The sequence below is a fragment of the Papaver somniferum genome, chromosome 2 (assembly GCF_003573695.1).
Source record: "Papaver somniferum cultivar HN1 chromosome 2, ASM357369v1, whole genome shotgun sequence".
NCBI classification, from domain to species: Eukaryota; Viridiplantae; Streptophyta; class Magnoliopsida; order Ranunculales; family Papaveraceae; genus Papaver; species Papaver somniferum.
Window position 1 is genome coordinate 44,026,563 of NC_039359.1, and position 22,627 is coordinate 44,049,189.

Sequence of the window (22,627 nt, forward strand, 5' to 3'; positions counted from 1 at the left end):
CTTTTGACAAAATATGGAACAAATGTAGTTCACGGACGTAAACACCAATCCCATAAAAAATTGCAATATAACAAATCATAAAGATTAATACTGCAAAAACATCACCCTACAAATATTTTTAGAATTTAAACCAAATAAACCTAAAAAAGATCAAGAAGATGAAAATAATAGCTATATGTAGTCACAATCATTGCTATTCAAAGCACTAGTTATTCTTCCAACTAAATCAAAAAGAAGACTTACTAGGCATTGTAGGTCTTTATCAGAGATTCTACAGAGAATTCCTTCTCATTATTGAAAAACCCATTGATTATGGGATCGTTCAATTCCTCTAGATCTTCAGAAATATCAGTTAACTCGCTAAGTTCTCTTTTTAGATCACGCAAGGTATTATTGGTCAGGGACAATCTTTGTTCATAGTGAGTTATCTCTTCTAAAGAGGAAACGATTCGAGATTTTAAATCGTTTCGCTTGTTGATGAAAACTTTCACCATGCCTCTAAAATGATTATCAGCATGACAAACAGAAAAGAGACAGTTAGAGGAAGAACTTTCTCCATTGGTTGTTGACTTATTCTTTTTCATTCTCGAGGAAGTGATTCCTTTGCACAGATGTACATTGACTGCTTCTAATGCATCTCTTTTGGTAGAACCTCTAGTTACAGGAGCCATGAGAACGTATTTGAAAGCAGGAGGAAACAAACTATAGAAGGTGATTTATAAGTGTCAAATCCTAGATAACTTTGACACGGTCTTCCAAGAATCTAAAAATATTTCCTACACAAATAAAAAAGGAAATTCACGAACCTTGACTTGAGCCACTTTTAAGACACTTCTCATCTTTCCCAAGTTAAAGATGAGAAGGAAAATGTCACCATTCAGTTGGTGACCGGTCGGGCCAAATGCCCACTTCCCTTGTTTTTTCGTGGCTTGTCACTGTTGGTTGTCCTAACAGATTTCTTACTTCTTCTGGAGTATTTACCTTGCTTATCTTTATCCAGACTCACTCTTTAGATGTTCTTTTGAAGTTTGGTGACTCTTTTGTTGCTTTTCTTGAATCTCCAACAGGTATCTTTATCATGACTTGAGCATCCACAGAAGGAGCAGATCAATGTGGATTTTTCGTCTCCATGTAATTTTTCCTGTTTGACACAACACCCAACCATTGTTTCCTGATTTGCAGAATCCATCACTTTTTCTGTTTTGCTTTTGAATCCTAAACCATGATTGTTTCCAAAGGATCTCTAACCAAAAAACATTGCTGCAATTTTGTCAGAGCTTCCAGACAGCCTTTGCAGGTCATCTCTGAGAGAATTAATCTCTTCTTCCTTTAGAGACATGGTTTTGATGAATTTAGTATTAAGATGCTATATCTCAATATTTTTCGTCTGGAGTGGTGATTCAACATTCCTCAAGGAAACTTTAAGAAGAAGGTTCTTTTGAAGAATCTCTTTATTCAGGAGATCAACCAACTCAGTGTCAAATTCAAGTTCTGAATCAGAATTGGAAGTTGAAAGAGAATCTGAAGTAAGGGCAGTAAATCCATTGCACCAGTTAGACTCATATGAGTTATTTTGAGAAGTATTATCTTCTGTTGAATCAGCACATAGAGAAGATGGAAAACCTGTAAATCTATTCTTTCTTTTTATTAGATTCTTGACCTCTTTGACTATTAGTGAATGATCACATTCATCAGCCCAGGACAGGAGAGAGGAAGACATCACAGTTTCGTTCACAACATTGAGTGCAAACGTTCTTCCTGTCTCTTGATCAAGAATTCTTAACTTTCCAATTCGTGAAGTCTTGAAAAGTGTATCAGGGTTATTTCCCTCAATGATGGCATGCTTATTAGAATCGTATCTTGATGGCAGCGATCTGAGGATTTTCATCACAATGTCCTTTCCAGGAATGGTCTTACCCAATGCAAATGATGCATTAACAATTTCAGACACTTTGTGGTAAAAATCATCAATCAATTCATTATCTGACATCCGAAGATTTTCCCATTTGAAATTTAGATTTTGAAGTCTGGTTTCCTTTTCACTGGTATTTCCTTCGAATACGTTTTCTAAGATATCCCAAGCATCTTTAGACCTAATGCAATTTGACACATGGTGCTGAAGGTGTGGGGTAATGGCATGTATGATGGAATTCAAACCATCGGAGTTTTGCTTTGCAGCAAGTAGATCGGCGGGACTATATTCACAAATATTCTTGGCAACGTTTATATCTTCAAATTCCACAGCGGGAGCATCATATCCGTTAACAATATATACCCATGATTGAAAATCACGCGTTTGAAGAAAAGCTCGCATATCAATTTTCCACCACAAGTAATTAGAGCCATCAAAGACTGGTGGTACGTTAATAGAGATAACACCTATGTCTATAGAGTCAGATCGCTACAAACACATACTTGTAAGGTCTTAAACGTGTTTGCCTGCTCTGATACCAATTGAAAAAGAGGGGATCTAACAACACCACCCAATATTTCACTTAAAAATCTGTATGGAATAACTCCGAAATACTTTCTAGAGAATCAACTAGACAGTCAGACTCAATCTAGGTAAAAGTATCTCAAGGAGCTAATATCTCTATCTTGTTTTGATTTACTCACGCTAATAGAAATCAGCGAGTCTTTAATCAAACACAAGGAATAACTTGGATGGTACCAAAGACCAATATCCAAGGATCAATCAATGACAATCAACAACCAAAGGTTGGATTACTCTAATTTATGATCTAACTCACAACCGGTATTATTTCAATTATAAAGATAAAACAATATAATGTGGAAATAGAAATAACACAGACACTAGAAATTTTGTTAACGAGGAAACTGCAAATGCAGAAAAACCCCGGGACCTAGTCCAGATTGAACACACACTATATTAAGCCGCTACATACACTAGCCTACTTCAAGCTAACTTCGGATTGGACTGTAGTTGAACCCCAATCAGTCTCTCGTTGATCCAAGGTACAGTTGTACTCCCTACGCCTCTGATCCCAGCAGGATACTGCGCACTTGATTCCCTTAGCTGATCTCACCCACAACTAAGAGTTGCTATGACCCAAAATCGCAGGCTTTGACAATAAACAAATCTGTCTCCCACAGAAAAGTCTATCAAAGGATCAATCTGTCTCCCACAGATAAACTCTAAAGGTTTTGTTCCGTATTTGATAATAATCAAGGTGAACAGGAACCAATTGATAATCCGGTCTTATATTCCCGAAGAACAACCTAGAGTTATCAATGACCTCACAACGATCTTAATCGTATGGTAGAGAAACAAGATGTTTCGGAATCACAAACAATGAGACGAAGATGTTTGTGATTACTTTTTTATATCTTGCCTATCCGAGATATCAATCTCAAGCCAATCAATCTGATTGTACTTGTACGATAGAAGATGCAAGATCAGATCACACAACTACGATAAAAGTACTATCGGTATGGCTTCACAATCCCAATGAAGTCTTTAAGTCGTTAACTTGGTTTTAGAAGAAGAAAACTAAAGGTTCAAGGAGAAACGACTCTAGCACGCAAACTAGTATCAAACGTAAGGTGTGGGGATTAGTTTTGCACAATACTAGATGTCTCATTTATATAATCTTTCAAATCAGGGTTTGCAATTAGGTTACCTTGGTAACAAAGCAATCAATACCCACCGTTAGATGAAAACCTGATTTAGATTCAAGCTATTATTTCTCAACCGTTAGATCGAAAACTTAGCTTGTTATACACACTTGACAATGCACGCTTCGAGGTTTGTTAACCGTACCCAAACGTATGCACTTGTTGGTTTAACAATAGTTAACCAAAGGTTAGCCATATGAGCATTTCATATCAACCATGTTCTTCTTCACCATAACTAGTTCAAATGACTTCGAATGAACTAGTTAGAGAGTTGTTCAATTGCAAGGAAATATTATGTACTACACAAGACACAATTGAAGCAAAGATGATTTGATTCACTTGAATCGGTTCATGAACTTTTATAGCCACGGTTTGCAAACTGCATTCTTAGTCTTTTTAAGTTTAAGTTCAGAAATCATCTTCAGATATATAACCTTCTCAAGTTCGCAAACTAGGTTCGCGGACTTAAGTTACCGGGAAGAGTTTACAAACTCCAGCAGAAATTCTCGGGTTCGAGAACTTCGACGGTTCACAAACTGAGTTCGCGGACTTAGCTTCACGCAAGTAGTTTGTCAACTCCATCAGAAATTCTCGGGTTTGAGAACTTCGACAGTTTGCGGACTTGGCTCACGCCATTCTTCTGGTTCTCTTGATCAACAAAGTTCGCAAACTTTGGTTCAAGGAATAGGACTTATACATAAATGTGTTTCCACAATAATGCTTATGTCCACCATCGGTTATACAGTTGTTACACCATTTCTTGTCAAAGAAATTTTCAAGATGATTGAAACATATTATGACTTTCGTCACATGGTAAAGATAAATTTGATCGAAGCGAAAAGCTTACCAACACATATTTCGAGATATAGATAGGCGAAGTAGACTCTGCTCGAAATATCAAATGTGTATAATCCAAGTCTATATATATAGCATACGACTTCTTGTCTCAAAGAGTAGGAGATAGAGTAGATAGACTTTTGAGTGACGGATAAGTTCAAGTCTTCACATACCTTTTTGTCGAGAAGTTCCACCGGTTCCTTGAGTAGTTCTTCTACTTGTATGATGAATCTCCATGAAGTCCTTGAGCTCAACTACACTTTCTATCCTAGTCCGAGACTTAGCTATAATAGACTAGAAATCAAGACTTATAATTTGATCACTAACATTGACAAACATGCTTGAGATAGCAACGCATGCGAGTTCGACCGAGCAATGCTCTAACAATTATTTTTTATTAGATGCAACAATCTTTAATTTTATTTTTTAAGGTATTGCTTTCTTCTATTTATTTTAACCCTTTTCTTGTTTATCCTTTGTAACTTCTTGACTTTATGAAGTATTATAACACCCTTGTCATGTTGTGCAATAATAAATCAGAGGTGTTTGGTGATTAGGGTGGCGAAAGATTTTGTTTTCTTAGGAGGTTTTCTAGGCGATTTTTGGTAGACGAAGTATGAAGGTGGTGGTAACTTGAGGTTAAATGTGAATAGTAATGAATGGTTGTTTTGGGAGTATCATGATGGTGTTTGTGGTTGTACGAGGGATTATACGAAGTTGTAAGAGGTGTTAATCGTTTTCATGACAAAGTATAAGGTTGTTTCAGTAAGGTAGTTCGCGGAAGCGTTTAAAGCATGAAACTGGTGGTGGTGGTAGTTGTTGGTGCATGGTGGCGGTCTCAGGCGACAACGATATTGTTGTAGGCAACGACACAAGTGATAATGGTTTTTCACCTATCCTTCCAACTTTAAAATTAGGATATTGCTTAAGCTGCTTGTTTGAGTGCGTGACTTTGCAGCCTAGATTTATTGATCCAAGGATTTGATTTAATGTCCTTGGGGTAGCATATTGTTTTGTTTCTTGTTAGTTTTGTGTTTACATTTTCTGCTAGGCATTTCATTTCTCCAATTAATTATATCTTAATCCCTTCTTAAATCAAATCATTTGATTTACCGATCTGAAGATCGATAAATTAATGAGTGAAGGTCAAGAAAATTGACTATTTCAGGAAAAGGGGCGGGTAGAGTTAGAATCGTTAAAAATGGGCAAATATGTGCGAGTTAGACTCGGTGTGACTCACTGATTTAACTAAACCCGTTTTTGTATAACCTACCCTCTTTAGTCGAGTTAGATTAACTACCCTGGTTAGGTTAGGTCAGATTTATAATCCAAAGAATTAGAAAACTCAAACACTTAAAAAATAAAACAAGTCGTAACTCCTCATGAAAGTGCTCGTCAAATTCAAGAAGGAAAATTGTGATACTTTATGTTCAGGCAAGAAGAAATCTTGCTACTGTCCAAGGTTTTTAAACTCGTACGATTCACGAGTTGAATCGTATGAGTCGCTTTAAATAATCTCATTTCGATTCAAATCGGTATTATGAATCGTATCTAACCTTAAATCGTGTAAGATACTATTCTTGATGCGATTTTTAACTTTGACCTAGATTTTTGACCAGTCAAATTATGCTGAATTCAAAAACTAAAGGCGTTGAGTCTCGAACTCGCGTTCTGTTGCCCACGAAATTCCAGCTGCACCACTGGGCCATGCCCTGTTTTTACGAGATTTATGAGTTTATAATGTATTTGTACATTTCCCACTATATAACTTTACTTCTCCACTGCGTAATTCATTGTATTTATTCATATTCATTTCTATGTTTGGTTTATAACATAAATATAATGATTCAATGGTCGACCATGAATCTACGATTCACGATTCAATATACGTTTTGATTCATAAAATATGAAAAACGATTTACGTTACGATTTATGATTTCACAACCTTGCTACTGCGTTTTAAGTCTTTTTTCGAATGATTATAGGACGTTTTTTTTGTTGGTGTAGATTTGTTGTCTTGTATTATCTCTCGTCCCTGCAAATTCCAAGTAGGATAGACATCCAATAATCAACATTCATCTACCCGTTTAAAGGAAACGAAAGTTAAATAGATCGATCGAAGTATTGACTTTGATTGCCATTGCCCACCATCAACAACAATCCTGTGAAATTTCTTGGCAAATCATATTACTTTAAGTAATAAGAAGAAAAATAAAATAAAAGAAGATGATAATTAGAGATCATAATAAGATCCTGCTAATATTCTTAAAAATAAAAAACTAACACCATCTAAACATCATCGTATTCATTTCTCTGTTTGCAAATTGCTTCTTCTCTTTCTGGTAAATCATGGAGATTTAGAAACAGTCATAAATAAGATACTTGAATTGGGTTCTTGGAAATTGTCCTTCGTTTGGATATTTTAGCAAGAAGATTTGGTTTAAAGAATTATTATTAAAACTGGTGGACATGGTGGTAGCTGCTAGGGAAGAAGATGGAATCATGGAAGTATAAGAAGGTTTTAATGGGTACCTCGCTAAAACGGTAGTATAAATTTCAATGGGTACTTGTCTTTTAAAGTATTATAAATTATGATGGGTAACTGATTTTATGGGTTGTATAAAATAAACTAGGTACCGAGCCCAGTTGGTAGCATAAAAAAGTCAGGTGATTGATATGTACCTTACTCAACTAAAAAGGTGTTCTGGTCTGAAATGAAAACAGTCAACTCGCTGAGTTTGACTTCACCAAGTTCATCTCTTTCTGACCCATTCCATGAAATATGAAAGAAAGAAAAACTCCGTACTATCTACTGTATTATACCGAATCAATCACTTGAATTATTAATTCTAAACAGATTTCTTAGATTGGAATAATTTGGCTGAAAGCGCCAAATAAAATTAAAAATGGTAAAACCGCACTTTTTCCGGGCAGAAGACGAGGGAGTTTGTCTATCGTGGGACCTCCTAGTAGAATACTACAGGCTCCCGTGTATTTTGAGTCTATACTCTATAGGACCAATTGTCCCCGCACAAAAACGGTCCACATTAACGGAACCGGAATAGATATTTTGACCCGAAACTTGATGGGATGGAGTAGGGGTGTAAATTTTGCCCGGCAGCCCGAGGCCCAGTACCGTCCGCCCTGTCCCATGACAGCCCATGGGTGACCGTGGCCTTTTACGGGATGGCCAGACCTAGCCCATTTAAATAAAAGGGCGGGCACAGGCCTCAATTCAAATTTTCTTGCCCGGCCCAATACCCTCCTTATTATCCCGTCAATGCTACCCGCCAGTGTTATCCATTTACCTAGCCTAAGTGACTGTTCCAATTTTGTTTTATCCTAGAATATACTTGGTACATATACTTAATACAGTCAACCTTCATAATTTTCATATGTATTTTTTAACTTTTATTCCATAGGAGTCTAATTTTGTTAACCATATAGAGAAAATATTGAGCAAAATCTAAGGCACTTTCCTTTTCTGATGATTCAATTCAGGAAAAATTATAGGAAGTTTGGTTTATCTTATTCCCATCTCAATTCTCGTATTTGCTTATTAATTTTAAGTAAAACTTGTGTATTATTACTACTTTCTTTTTATTTTTAACAATATATATGTATAATATATATTTGTTTGTAATATTCAAGGCCCTCCCGGCCCTACCCGCCCGAGCCCAAATTACAAAACAGGCTTGGGTAGACCATGGGTACTTACTGTAGATAAATAACTCTGCCCGCCCGGCCCTTTTAATTTCATGGATAAGAGATGTTCTGGCCCAGCCTATACCGTCCCATTTAATAAATAGGCCGGGCTCCCTGGCCCGGCCCAATTTACACCCCTAGGATGGAGAGAGTGACGTCGTTTGTCCCTCTGGCGCGGAACATGATTTTCAAGATTGCGCAATATATCCTTATCAATCAATAACACCAATGGGTCTGTAATACACTCCCCTACTGTATTAGTACGAAAGATTGCTACGGGTACCAAATGTTACGGGATAATCAAAACGACTTCCACCACTGGATCTACTCAAATGGTAACTCGGGTGGATTTTGGTGACCCCGGGCAGTCTTGTTGTTTTTTTGGTACGAGACAATTGATTTAGCCACTAATATATAATAACATTACGAGATCACGGACCCGGTGCATCGTCTAAAGTTAACATCCCACTTCATCGCAGTAAACAAGACATTAACTCATCAACCAAACAGTAGGTTTTGTTTAGGGAAGGATACAACGGCCATTTAATAAGACATTGAAGTTAGATTGATTACTTTCATCTGTCTATATAATGAAAGGAGCACAGCACACTTTGTAGCTCTAACCAGTTGAGTAAAAGAGCTCTCCAACTTCAATCAAGAAATGAACCTCTTAAGTTTTTTTCTACTCACTGTTTTCATTCACATAAATGTTCATTTCATCTCAGTTTCTTCAACTAAACCACCATTTGCTTGTGATTCATCAGACCCATCAACAAAATCTTACACATTTTGTAAAACTACATTACCCCTTTCTGTAAGAGTTAAAGATCTAATCTCTCGTCTAACATTAGATGAAAAGATATCACAACTGGTTAATACAGCACCAGGGATTCCAAGATTAGGTATACCTAGTTATCAATGGTGGTCTGAATCATTACATGGTGTTTCTGGTCAAGGACCTGGTATTCATTTTCAAGGACCCATTTATTCTGCTACTAGCTTCCCTCAAGTAATATTAACTGCATCTTCTTTCGATGCACATCTCTGGTATCGTATTGGTCAGGTAAATGGATTAACTCATCAAATACTAGTCCTTCATAACCTATCAATTTTGTTTGAGAAAGATGAAATCTTTAATGGTTTTTTGTTACTTTGTGAAATTAGGCCATTGGAATAGAAGCCAGAGCTGTATACAATGCAGGGCAAGCAACAGGAATGACATTTTGGGCACCAAATATAAACATATTTAGAGATCCAAGATGGGGAAGAGGGCAAGAAACACCTGGTGAAGATCCAATGGTTACTAGTAAATATTCAGTTTCTTATGTTAGAGGAATTCAAGGTGATTCTTTTGAAGGTGGGAAACTTAGAGGAGGTCATCTTCAAGCTTCAGCTTGTTGTAAACATTTCACTGCCTATGATCTAGACAGTTGGAATGGAACTACTCGATATGTCTTCAATGCTCAAGTAAGTAAAATAACGAAAATCAACATTATTTTTCTTTCTAGTACATCTTTAATCGATCGTTGATGCTGTTACTTTTACTGGGTTTTGTTCCTCTCTCTCCTCTGCAACTTTACTTTTTCTCTGTTTATTTGCTACTTTCGGTATTGTTTTATATTTTTATTTTGTTTGAAAAGCTCCGATGGGGTATTTTAATGGCTTTAAAATAATCAATCAAAATTTGATTAGCAAATAGCAATGCTCCAGCTCTACACATTATCTTCTCCTATATCAGCCAGTCAGGGTTTTGGGTTTATGTTTTGGATTTGTTAATCAAGGTACAAATATATCGGTTTCGGACAATGTTTTGGTTGTCCCAAAACCGTGACTACTTATTTCAATATTTTACTGTCACAGTGTGTTGAATTCAGGAACACTCACTAGTCACAACCACGATGTCCAAATTCTTTGGTACTTGGTAATCTAATTTTGACCAACTGAATAAGAAAAATACTACTCCCTCTGTCCTAAAATTTCTGTCCTCTATTCTATTTTTGTCTGTCCTAAAATATTGTCCAGCTTCTGTTTATAGTCATATTTTTTAGTCAAACTCTCAAATATATCCTTCAAATTTTTATAATTATAAAATTATTTTAAATATCACCAATTTAAATATTAAATGATATCTTCTTCAATATGAAACAAATTTATTAAATCAATCCATAAAGATTTTTATTTTTATCTTTTATTTAAACATTTCTATAAATATTATAATTACCAATGTATTTTTCTTACATACTCCAAATACTCTTTTTAATTTTAGTAATGATATATCATTTAGGATAGTTTTGTAAACTCCTCCGGTCTCCTTAATATCTTGACTTAGTCAAAGCGGACTAATAATTTAAGACGGAGGGATTAGTAATTGTTAAAAGGAATCACGCTAGTTGTAAAAATTTGTCTTTAGATATCGATGGACTTAAAAATTTGAATCTAATACTTGGGGTCTTGATTGTTTTGTAGGTTACATTGCAAGATTTAGCAGATACTTATCAACCACCATTCAGAAGTTGTATTACAGAAGGTAAAGCAAGTGGGATAATGTGTTCATATAATCGTGTCAATGGAGTTCCAAGTTGTGCAGATTATAACCTCTTGTCAACCACAGCCAGGGCAAAATGGAGCTTCAAAGGGTAAGAATATTTTCTAGAGTGGATTTCAGAAGGAACATTATCATGAAAGTTTACTGAGAATGTGATCTTTTTGTGATCAGGTACATCACATCTGATTGTGATGCGGTGTCCATCATCCATGATGCACAAGGATATGCCAAAACACCAGAAGACGCGGTGGGTGATGTTCTCAAGGCTGGTAATGTTGGACTTGGACCCGCTGTTGCTTTTTAGAGTATCTCTTTATTTGCTTGCTATTTTTAGAAGATAAGGTAGGGACCAGCTTTAATTTTATATTGCGCGTGCTTCGTATAGTGTGAAGCTACTAAACTGTCCAGATCAGTTTTTATTACATCCCATTCCCACCTATTGTTAGCTTGTCCTAGGCCTAGTCAATACCAGCTGGCCACAATCTTTTTCCTCGCAAAAAAATAAGAGTTCTTAAGGGGAGCCCAGAATTGATGACTGGGGCATGCATGTCACCTCAGCTCAAAGACTGTTTTGAAATCACAATGTGTTGCCAAAACTTGTCCGTAGAAATTAAGATGGTGGCCTGAACTAAAATCAACAATGAAAGAAGAACAAATTTGCTTTTCTCCCTGTGTAATCTGTTTTCATAGAAAAGGCCTCCAATATTAGTGAAATACTACTAATGGCGTTGTGTTTTGTAAAACAATGTAACCTGTCATAGGGGCGGCATTCTAATAGGATGAAATACTGGAAACAATGTAAACAATGTAACCTCATTACATGATCATTCAAGGTGTCCCTTATAAAAAAAATACTGGAAATGACAAATTAATCCTCATAATTGATAACCTAGTTTAATGATGATAATCAAGTTTAGTATTAATGATTACTTTCACTTATATTAACTCAAAATCAAAACCAAAATCAGATTTTTATAGTTTAAAAAAAAAAGTTTAGAGGAAAAGGTCAATCTCAATCAATTGAAGAAATTAACCTACAAAATGAAGAACCAGAACCTGAAAATGATCGGGTATACTTCTAAATTAGTCCCAACTAGCTTTCCGTTGCTCAAAGTTATCTAAAATACGTAAAAAATTCATTTTTTTTACATTTTCAGAGCTAATTACGGTTGGAATTTTGCTCACAACCGTAAATCGAAGTTACGGTTCGTAAAAGATGAACTACCAACCGTAACTGGTTAAATTTGAACAAAATCCAATCGTAAAACCAGTTACGGTTGGTAACTAAATGCTCGATACCAACCGTAACTTAGTTAAGGTTGGTAACCAAATGCTCGATACCAACCGTAACTGAGTTATGGTTCGTAAACTAAAATGGTTACCAACCGTAACTGAAGAAAATTCTCAGAAGAACATACGGTTGGTAATTGAACTATTACCAACCGTAACAACATCAAAATATCCAGTTACGGTTCGTAATTGAGCTAAAATCAACCGTAACTCGCATAAACCCGGAAATTTCAATTTTCATCTAAAACCCTAATTTTTGATAGAAATTAACCTTAAATCGAACAAAATAAACCAAATCGTAACTGAGTTTTCAAAACATACCTCATATAAGTTATTACACTACACTTGATTAATTTTCGAATCGTCGATTAATCGAAGATGATGAAATTTTGAATTTTAATGGAGATTACGGTTGATGGGAGGAGGAGAAAAGAAGAAGAAAGAAAACAAATTTTCAATTTAGCTTTGATTTAGATTAAAAGATGGGGAGGGTAATCTAGTTAATTTACACCCTTTATAGGACACCCCTAACCAACTAAAAGGACGTTACTATCACACTGCCGCCCCTCTAATAAACCATGCCGTCACTATAACAGGTTACAAAACAATTTGACTTATGCTTGTTTTCCTTTTATCTTATATGAATATGGACTTAGGTTATTTGCATCATGTTTACTGTTTAGGCTTGTGGTAGAGAGAGAACATGTATTTCATAAAGATGTCAATATAAAACTTAGAATTTGAGTGTTTCAGAGCTCATGAATTGGTTAGATGACAAAGATAACACAAGAATCATACCTGGGCTTCGTTTACACCTTCTTATATGGGATATAAGAATAGGCACGTCTAATTCTACAAGAGCTGACTGTCATCTTCTTGTGGAGTTGTTGGGCTATTATACTCATTCGAATTCATTATTATTCTTACAAAAATTCAGCCTTTTGAAAATTAGTGCGGGAGCAATGACATGGATCATCTAGTGACTGGATGATGCAATGGCCATTTGTTTTACGAGAGAATGATCTGCATAATAAGTAGATTATCCGTACCTGAAACCACCTCTTGATTCTGTTTTGTGAGCTCCGCAATACCTATATTTCCCCTATGACTTAGGGTATGACGTAGATATCATGAATCTTTTGCAGCTCTTCATTTTCCTTACCTGTTTTAATTTTTGGATGAATTTTTTGGCAGGTATGGATGTTAACTGTGGTTCATACTTGCAAGAGCACACGAAATCAGCAGTGCAACAGAAAAAAGTTTCAGAAACTGACATAAACAGAGCTCTCTCTAACCTCTTTACAACTAGAATGAGATTAGGACTCCTCAACGGCAACCCAACTCAACAGCCTTTCGGGAAATTTGGTCCGAACAATGTCTGCTCGAAAGCACATCAAGGTCTTGCTCTTGAGGCTGCCCTTGACGGCATTGTCCTTTTAACAAACAAAGCCAAACTACTCCCATTGTCAAAAACTAAAACCAAAACCATTGCTGTCATTGGTCCAAATGCCAATGTTGCCAAAACACTTCAAGGGAACTATTTCGGACCTCCATGTAAAACCATTACACCTTTTGAAGCATTGAAGGGTTATGTTAGGGATACATTTTATCACCCGGGTTGTGGTTCAGTTGCATGTAATTCTTCGGTTTCAATAGACCAAGCAGTGAAATTGGCAAAATCTGTTGACAATGTCATTATGGTTATGGGTTTGGATCAAACAGAGGAACAGGAAGAACTTGATCGAATTGATCTCTTACTTCCTGGGCAGCAAAGAGCTCTTATTACAAGCGTTGCAAAAGCTGCAAAGAGACCGATAGTTTTGGTGATTCTCAGTGGAGGTCCTGTTGATATTGCTTTTGCTAAACGTGATCGAAAGATAGGAAGCATTATATGGGCTGGTTATCCTGGTGAAGCAGGTGGAGCTGCACTGGCGCAAATTATCTTGGGTGACCACAATCCAGGTAAACTTTTCATTTCACAATTGATCCGCATCATTTATTAGTTATTACATACAAGTGGAGCTTCTTTTGAGTGCATAGATTAAGGTTTATGCATACCTCCCTTCTGTCGACAAAGTTGTGTTGCATATACCTTAGTTTTATCATACATCTAAACTGCTATGCCCCAAACCGACAATATATTGGATCTGCAAAGCAGTTGCGACTATAAAGATAAAAAAATTCTGGAAACCCATTTTAGCACTGAGAGGATTATGAAATGTTTGGTGGGTGTTCACTATCCTCTATGGATCCCAAAAAATCTTTTTTTGCACAATATAGTTATCCGTCTCTATGATAGTTTGTGCTTTCAGAACAAGTCTCTATGATAGTTTGTGCTTTCAGAACAAGTGATTGGTTGTATTTAACAATCATTTTCTCTAAAAGCTCGATTGTTTGCGGAGATGCAATATTATGATTTATATAAAGGATTGATGAGTCCAAGAAGCTCTATTGCACATCCACTAATGTAACCCTCCATCTGTATACCTATGAGTTTTGAAGACCTTCAGCTTTGATACTATGCCAAATTTATAAAAACTTGTGTCATTAGAGAAAAGAAACTACTTGTATTAAAAATGTTTTCAGGTATAAAAATTTGAGTGAACAGACTCAACACTTCCCGTTTGACGGTACAAACTTGAACTAATAGCCCTCTAACTTTAGGAACTTCTAGCTTCAAATACCATCTCGTCAATTAGTCTCTTACCAGGCATAGAACCAACCCCTTAAAGGATATACTAATCAATGTAATATGCTTGAGGCTATAATTGACCTAGTTATTGTTATTTGCAGGGGGGAGATTACCCATCACTTGGTACCCACAGGAGTTCACCAAAATCCCAATGACAGATATGAGAATGCGAGCAAATCCTGCGACTGGGTATCCAGGACGTACTTACAGATTCTACAAGGGTAGAAAAGTGTTCAAATTTGGTCATGGTCTCAGCTACTCAAAATACAGGTACAAATTTGCAAAAGTTGATCAGAACCAATCTCCCTGACTCAATTTAGCAACATTCAAGCACTCATGAATAAAGCTCAGTGCCTTATCTTTCTGTCTCTGATGTTGGAACTGAATACTGTGAGAAGCTTAAGTTTTCGGCAACTGTTGGAGTTGAAAATTCAGGAGAAATGTCCGGAAAGCATCCTGTTTTGCTTTTCATAAGACAATCCGAGACCCGACGCGGAAGTCCAGTGAAGCAGTTGATAGGGTTCCGAAGTGTGAAACTGGCTGCAGGAGAAAAGCTGATCTAGAATTCACTTTAAGCCCCTGCGAACACCTTAGTAGAGCAAATAATGATGGTTTAATGGTGATGGAAGAAGGTTCTCATTTCCTGGTGTTGGAGACCAGGAATACCCAATTTCAATATTGATGTAACTCATAGTGAGAAGAATTTACTCTCAAAATTTTAGGCAGCTCTGAGCATCAGATAGTCATTTTTTTTTTGCAAGAATGTACTGTGATACTATTATTGAACTTCAATTAAATCAAAATTAATATACTAGTATATTAAATAAATTTGAATTCAACTTTGTTTCTTCTTGATATTATGGTTTCATAGCTCCCATTCCACTGCATAGGAACAGGCTGCACAACACAAAATTGTAATCCCTAACACCATACTTCTTGATATTTGTTTGAATTCATGTTAACCCTTGTGAACACCTCAGTAAATCTGATAAAGATGGTTTAAGGGGATGGAAGAAGCTAGTTGTGGAAGACCAGAAGTACCAGACTTCAGCTGTGATTCAAATCATGCGAGGAAGAAGTAGTAGCATTGACTTGGAAGTCCTTTCACAACTTGCCATATATTTTTGTAGTTTTTATATACCATAACCCATTCAGATCATTTAAATGGTTACTGCATTCCCAACACCATAACTAATCAATTGACCACACCATGTAAGTGAAGACACTCGTAACTGTCGTTTTGTAACACTTGCTTAACATATAATGCACAGGTTCTTTCCACTGCCTCTCTTGCTTCTCTGTGGTCTTTAGGAGAAAGCAGTTCAATTTATACCTCTTGCAGTCAATTAAAAACATGCCATGACCTCTGCACTAGATTAAGCAAGAACCCACTTTTGTTCCTGAAGTGCATACTACTGCAAGCATTATCTGTTTAGACAAAACTTAACCCTGGTATCTTCCTCGGCGCAACTCCCCGCATCTTCCTTCTTATCGTCTCCACATCTTCCCACCGTCCATTAGAAGCATAAATATTGGACAAGAGAATATAATCTGCAGATTGATCAGACTCTAGCTTGAACAATTTTCAATCGCAGCCTCAGCCAATTCAACATTAGAATGCACTCTACAAGCACTTAAGAGTGCCCTCCAAATAATTGGATTTGGTTGACTCTTCATAGAGCATGATTTCATATGCTTCGCTTAGGCGTCCTGACCTGCTAAGGAGGTCTATGATGCATCCATAATGCTCAGCAGTAGGAGAAATCTTATAGGTATTCATCGAGGACTGAAAGTAATGCAGCCCTTGGTCAATTAATCCAGCATGGCTACAAGCACATAAAACACCCACAAATGTGACACCATCTGGCCTCAAACCAGTACCTAACATTTCTTCGTATAGATCAAGTGCATCTTGTGCATACCCATGAACTGCAAGACCACAAATCATGGATGTCCAGGTCATTAGATCCCGTTTAGGTGTATATTAAAAACTTTACGTGCCTCACTGATGCACCCACATTTTGAATACATATCAACCAAGGCAGTCCCCAATATTGAATTAAACGTACTGCACTTCTCTTCTATGCATTTATGAATCTTCTTTCCAACATTCAGATCTCCGATATGCCGGCAAGCAGTTAACGTGCTAATCAGTGTTGTTTCATCCGGATCGAACCCATCCATTTCCAAGTCTTGGAACAAGTCCAAGGCTTCTCTATAGCACCCATTTGACATAACTCCTATAAGTGCATTCCAAACCCCAACATCTCTTCTTCTCAAATGATTAAAAACCTGTCTTGCTAAATCCATCTGCCCGCATTTTCCATACAGATCTATAATGCCGTCCAAACATTCAAATTCATCTCAAACTCAGCTATATTATCATCAACATAACCATGAAGCCATCTTCCTAGCTCGAGCTCCTTCTTTTGAGCGCATGCCAAAATCACACCAACAACAGTCACATCATCGGGTCTAATACCCTCAGAACGCATCAATGGAACACCCTCAGTCCCTCATCAGCGAGCCATTCTGTACATAACCCGAGATCAAAGCATTCCACGTCACAGCATTTGGTTGATACAATTCATCAAACAACTTCCTTGCAGAACCCAAATTTGCACACGAAGCGTAAAAATGAATCATAGTATTAGCAACAAACAAATGATTTCCATACCCATCTTTAATACTATAACATGAACAGATTCCTGTCTGAAACGCATTCATCTTCGCACACGCTTTAAGTACAAAAGCATATGTAAAGCTTTCAGGCTCAATAGTTTTTCTAAGCATTTTGATAAATATGTGAAGAGCTTTTTCTGGGTTTTGACTAATTGAAAAGCCTCTAATGATGGTATTCCAAGCAAACTGATTACGATTTGAAGAATGAGTGAATATCTTCATTGGTAGATCCATGTTGTTGTTATTTTTATGGAATTTAATGGCTGAATTTCTATAAGTTTTCCAATCAAGATTTGATTGTTGCTCAGACCTGAAATTGTGATGTGCGCGTGAACTTGATTGAATTGTTTCAGAGATGAACTTTTATTTAGAAGGAGAAGAAGTTGTTGGGGAGTATAATTGTTGTAAGAGTAAGTAGGTTTGTTAATGTGAGAAAGGAAGATTGGACGAAAGGGTTTAAAGATTTGAGTTTCATGTAATTTAGAGTTAAAAATTGCATTCGGAGAAAAATAGGTGTTTAAGTCTTTCGCGGAGAAATTTAATCTATACATTTTTATGGAGTATCTTATCAGGTTGACCCAAATCGGTATTTTTTCCGGCGTCATATACATAGCAGCTCTGTATAGCTAGGTGGAAGGCGAAGAAGGGCTCCCTCCGTCCCAAATTAGATAAGGTAATTGTATTTTGCAAAATTCTCAGGCAAGGAGGAAAAGGGAATATATTTAAGTATTTTTTACAAATATAACCGACCGCTAGGTGTTTACTCCACCGATAGCGGCTTTTATAAGACCGGCCGACTTAGTTTACACCGCTGAGTAGAATCTGATCCAACGGTCATAAATCTTCCCCCTATAAATACCACAGTCCTCTACCATTTTAACTCACATCTTCTCTTCTCTACTTTCACATTTGTTAATCTAAATCTAGAACAAATTTCATCATCCAACTCTTTCATTCACTTGTATTGTATAATTTCTTTAATATGTCTCAATCTAATACTCAATCTAATACCATAATTGTAAGGCTCCTGATCTAGCAATCAGATGAGTATTGAGGCTCATGTCCCTCGTCGAAGCATGAAAGCTCATGCCATAAGAGTCTCTAACTAAGAATACTATCTCTCAGAGTATATACAGATGTGCAGTCTCTTAGCTGAGGCAACGACGTATCTCATGAAGGTTGAGCAATTTCAGTAATTACTTCTATATAGAATCAAAAGATTAGACGGCTCCTAGACGACTTGCCTGCTAGTATAGAGCAATAACGTCTTCAGGATGTAACAATGTTTTCCCTGACTATGTAAAGAAAATATGACGCTTCAACAAGCTCATATCGCTCAACTCCCAGATAATTAACGCTCCTAGACAGCATGCCTGTTAGTATAGAGCCATCAATTAATTGTTTATAATCCTTAAATTCATTAACTGAATATTTGGAAACATTCTCTGTTTTTCAGAATATTTCATTACTTCAATTCATGGTTTTCCCAGGAGGATTCCATGGATTAGTAATAAATATTCAACGAACGGGCATCTGAGCAACTATCGAGTAAGCCCTGACTAAAATGGTGCAAGTGTACTCAGCAACAATCTTTAATTTTATTTTTTAAGGTATTGCTTTCTTCTATTTATTTTAACCCTTTTCTTGTTTATCCTTTGTAACTTCTTGACTTTATGAAGTATTATAACACCCTTGTCATGTTGTGCAATAATAAATCAGAGGTGTTTGGTGATTAGGGTGGCGAAAGATTTTGTTTTCTTAGGAGGTTTTCTAGGCGATTTTTGGTAGACGAAGTATGAAGGTGGTGGTAACTTGAGGTTAAATGTGAATAGTAATGAATGGTTGTTTTGGGAGTATCATGATGGTGTTTGTGGTTGTACGAGGGATTATACGAAGTTGTAAGAGGTGTTAATCGTTTTCATGACAAAGTAATAAGGTTGTTTCAGTAAGGTAGTTCGCGGAAGCGTTTAAAGCATGAAACTGTGGTGGTGGTAGTTGTTGGTGCATGGTGGCGGTCTCAGGCGACAACGATTGTGTGTAGGCAACGACACAAGTGATAATGGTTTTCACCTATCCTTCCAACTTAAAATTAGGATATTGCTTAAGCTGCTTGTTTGAGTGCGTGACTTTGCAGCCTAGATTTATTGATCCAAGGATTTGATTTAACTGTCCTTGGGGTAGCATATTGTTTTGTTTCTTGTTAGTTTTGTGTTTCATTTCTGCTAGGCATTTCATTTCTTCAATTAATTATATCTTAATCCCTTCTTAAATCAAATCATTTGATTTACCGATCTGAAGATCGATAAATTAATGAGTGAAGGTCAAGAAAATTGACTATTTCAGGAAAAGGGGCGGGTAGAGTTAGAATCGTTAAAAATGGGCAAATATGTGCGAGTTAGACTCGGTGTGACTCACTGATTTAACTAAACCCGTTTTTGTATAACCTACCCTCTTTAGTTCTAGTTAGATTAATACTACCCTGGTTAGGTTAGGTCAGATTTATAATCCAAAGAATTAGAAAACTCAAACTTAAAAAATAACAAGTCGTAACTCCTCATGAAAAGTGCTCGTCAAATTCAAGAAGGAAATTGTGATACTTTATGTTCAGCAAGAAGAAATCTTGCTACTGTCCAAGGTTTTAAACTCGTACGATTCACGAGTTGAATCGTATGAGTCGCTTTAAATAATCTCATTTCGATTCAAATCGGTATTATGAATCGTATCTAACCTTAAATCGTGTAAGATACTATTCTTGATGCGATTTTTAACTTTGACCTAGATTTTTGACCAGTCAATTATGCTGAATTCAAAAACTAAAGGCGTTGAGTCTCGAACCTCGCGTTCTGTTGCCCACGAAATTCCAGCTGCACCACTGGGCCATGCCCTGTTTTTACGAGATTTATGAGTTTATAATGTATTGTACATTTCTTCCACTATATAACTTTACTTCTCCACTGCGTAATTCATTGTATTTATTATTCATTTCTATGTTTGGTTTATAACATAAATATAATGATCAATGGTCGACCATGAATCTACGATTCACGATTCAATATACGTTTTGATTCATAAAATATGAAACGATTTACGTTACGATTTATGATTTCACAACCTTGCTACTGAGTTTTAAGTCTTTTTTCGAATGATTATAGGACGTTTTTTTTGTTGGTGTAGATTTGTTGTCTTGTATTATCTCTCGTCCCTGCAAATTCCAAGTAGGATAGACATCCATAATCAACATTCATCTACCCGTTTAAAGGAAACGAAAGTTAAATAGATCGATCGAAGTATTGACTTTGATTGCCATTGCCCACCATCAACAACAATCCTGTGAAATTTCTTGGCAAATCATATTACTTATAAGTAATAAGAAGAAAAATAAAATAAAAGAAGATGATAATTAGAGATCATAATAAGATCCTGCTAATATTCTTAAAAAAAAAAACTAACACCATCTAAACATCATCGTATTCATTTCTCTGTTTGCAATTGCTTCTTCTCTTTCTGGTAAATCATGGAGATTTAGAAACAGTCATAAATAAGATACTTGAATTGGGTTCTTGGAAATTGTCCTTCGTTTGGATATTTTAGCAAGAAGATTTGGTTTAAGAATTATTATTAAAACTGGTGGACATGGTGGTAGCTGCTAGGAAGAGATGGAATCATGGAAGTATAAGAGGTTTAAATGGGTACGGCTCGCTAAAACGGTAGTATAAAATTTCAATGGGTACTTGTCTTTTAAAAGTATTATAAATTATGATGGGTAACTGATTTTATGGGTTGTATAAATAAACTAGGTACCGAGCCCAGTTGTAGCATAAAAAGTCAGGTGATTGATATGTACCTACTCAACTAAAAAGGTGTTCTGGTCTGAAATGAAAAACAGTCAACTCGCTGAGTTTTGACTTCACCAGTTCATCTCTTTCTGACCCATTCCATGAATATGAAAGAAAGAAAAACTCCGTACTATCTACTGTTTATAGCCGAATCAATCACTTGAATTATTAATTCTAAACCAGATTTCTTAGTTTGGAATAATTTGGCTGAAAGCGCCAAATAAATTAAAAATGGTAAAATCGCACCTTTTTCCGGGCAGAATACGAGGAGTTGTCTATCGTGGGACCTCCTAGTAGAATACTACAGGCTCCCGTGTATTTTGAGTCTATAACTCTATAGGACAATTGTCCCCGCACAAACCGGTCCCATTAACGGAACCGGAATAGATATTTTGACCGAAAATTGATGGGATGGAGTAGGGTGTAAATTTTGCCCGGCAGCCCGAGGCCCAGTACCGTCCGCCCTGTCCCGCATGACAGCCCATGGGTGACCGTGGCCTTTTACGGGATGGCAGACCCTAGCCCTTTAAATAAAAGGGCGGGCACATGGCCTCAATTCAAATTTTTCTTGCCCGGCCCAATACCCTCCTTATTATCCGCGTCAATGCTAACCCGCCATGTGTTATCCAATTACCTAGCCTAAGTGACTGTTCCAATTTTGTTTTATCCTAGAATATACTTGGTAGATATACTTATATCAGTCACCTTCATATTTTCATATGTATTTTTTTTAACTTTATTCCATAGGAGTCTAATTTTGTTTAACCATAATAGAGAAAATATTGAGCAAAATCTAAGGCACTTTCCTTTTCTGATGATTCAATTCAGGAAAAATTATAGGAAGTTTGGTTTATCTTATTCCATCTCAATTCTCGTATTTGCTTATTAATTTTAGTAAAACTTGTGTATTATTACTACTACTTTCTTTTTATTTTTAACAATATAATCTGTTATATATTTGTTTGTAATATTCAAGGGCCCTCCCGGCCCTTACCCCGCCCGATCCCAAATTACAAACAGGCTTGGGTAGACCATGGGTACTTACTGTTAGATAAATAACTCTGGCCCGCCCGGCCCTTTTAATTTCATGGATAAGAACGATGTTCTGGCCCGCCTATACGTCCCATTTAATAAATAGGCCGGCTCCCTGGCTGCCCGGCCCAATTTCACCGCCTAGGATGGAGAGAGTGACGTCGTTTGTCCCTCTGGGTCCGACATGATTTCAAGATTGGCGCAATATATCCTATCAATCAATAACACCATGGGTCTGTAATACACCTCCCCTACTGTATTAGTAAACGAAAGATTGCTACGGGTACCAAATGTTACGGGATAATCAAAACGACTTCCACCACTGGATCTACTTCAAATGGTAACTCGGGTGGATTTTGGTGACCCCGGGCA

General features: G+C 36.6%; 3 protein-coding genes across 3 annotated transcripts; 1 reads left to right on the forward strand and 2 right to left on the reverse strand.

Moving 5' to 3' along the window:
* Nucleotides 1-8,667: 8,667 nt before the first annotated feature.
* LOC113347503 (probable beta-D-xylosidase 7) lies at nucleotides 8,668-15,560 on the forward strand. Its single transcript, XM_026591175.1, has 6 exons — nucleotides 8,668-9,241; nucleotides 9,343-9,645; nucleotides 10,645-10,814; nucleotides 10,895-10,992; nucleotides 13,208-13,975; nucleotides 14,807-15,560. Exons 1-6 carry the CDS (start codon nucleotides 8,840-8,842, stop codon nucleotides 15,013-15,015), a joined length of 1,950 nt encoding a protein of 649 aa, XP_026446960.1. The 5' UTR covers nucleotides 8,668-8,839; the 3' UTR covers nucleotides 15,016-15,560.
* Nucleotides 15,561-16,329: 769 nt separating this feature from the next.
* LOC113350900 (pentatricopeptide repeat-containing protein At4g18840-like) lies at nucleotides 16,330-17,015 on the reverse strand. Its single transcript, XM_026595002.1, has 2 exons — nucleotides 16,775-17,015; nucleotides 16,330-16,634 (listed from the first exon to the last, which is right to left on the reverse strand). Exons 1-2 carry the CDS (start codon nucleotides 17,013-17,015, stop codon nucleotides 16,330-16,332), a joined length of 546 nt encoding a protein of 181 aa, XP_026450787.1.
* Nucleotides 17,016-17,213: 198 nt separating this feature from the next.
* Nucleotides 17,214-17,621, reverse strand: LOC113350901 (pentatricopeptide repeat-containing protein At5g08305-like). The gene has a single exon (XM_026595003.1). The coding sequence runs from the start codon at nucleotides 17,619-17,621 to the stop codon at nucleotides 17,214-17,216; it is 408 nt and encodes a 135-aa protein (XP_026450788.1).
* Nucleotides 17,622-22,627: the final 5,006 nt, after the last annotated feature.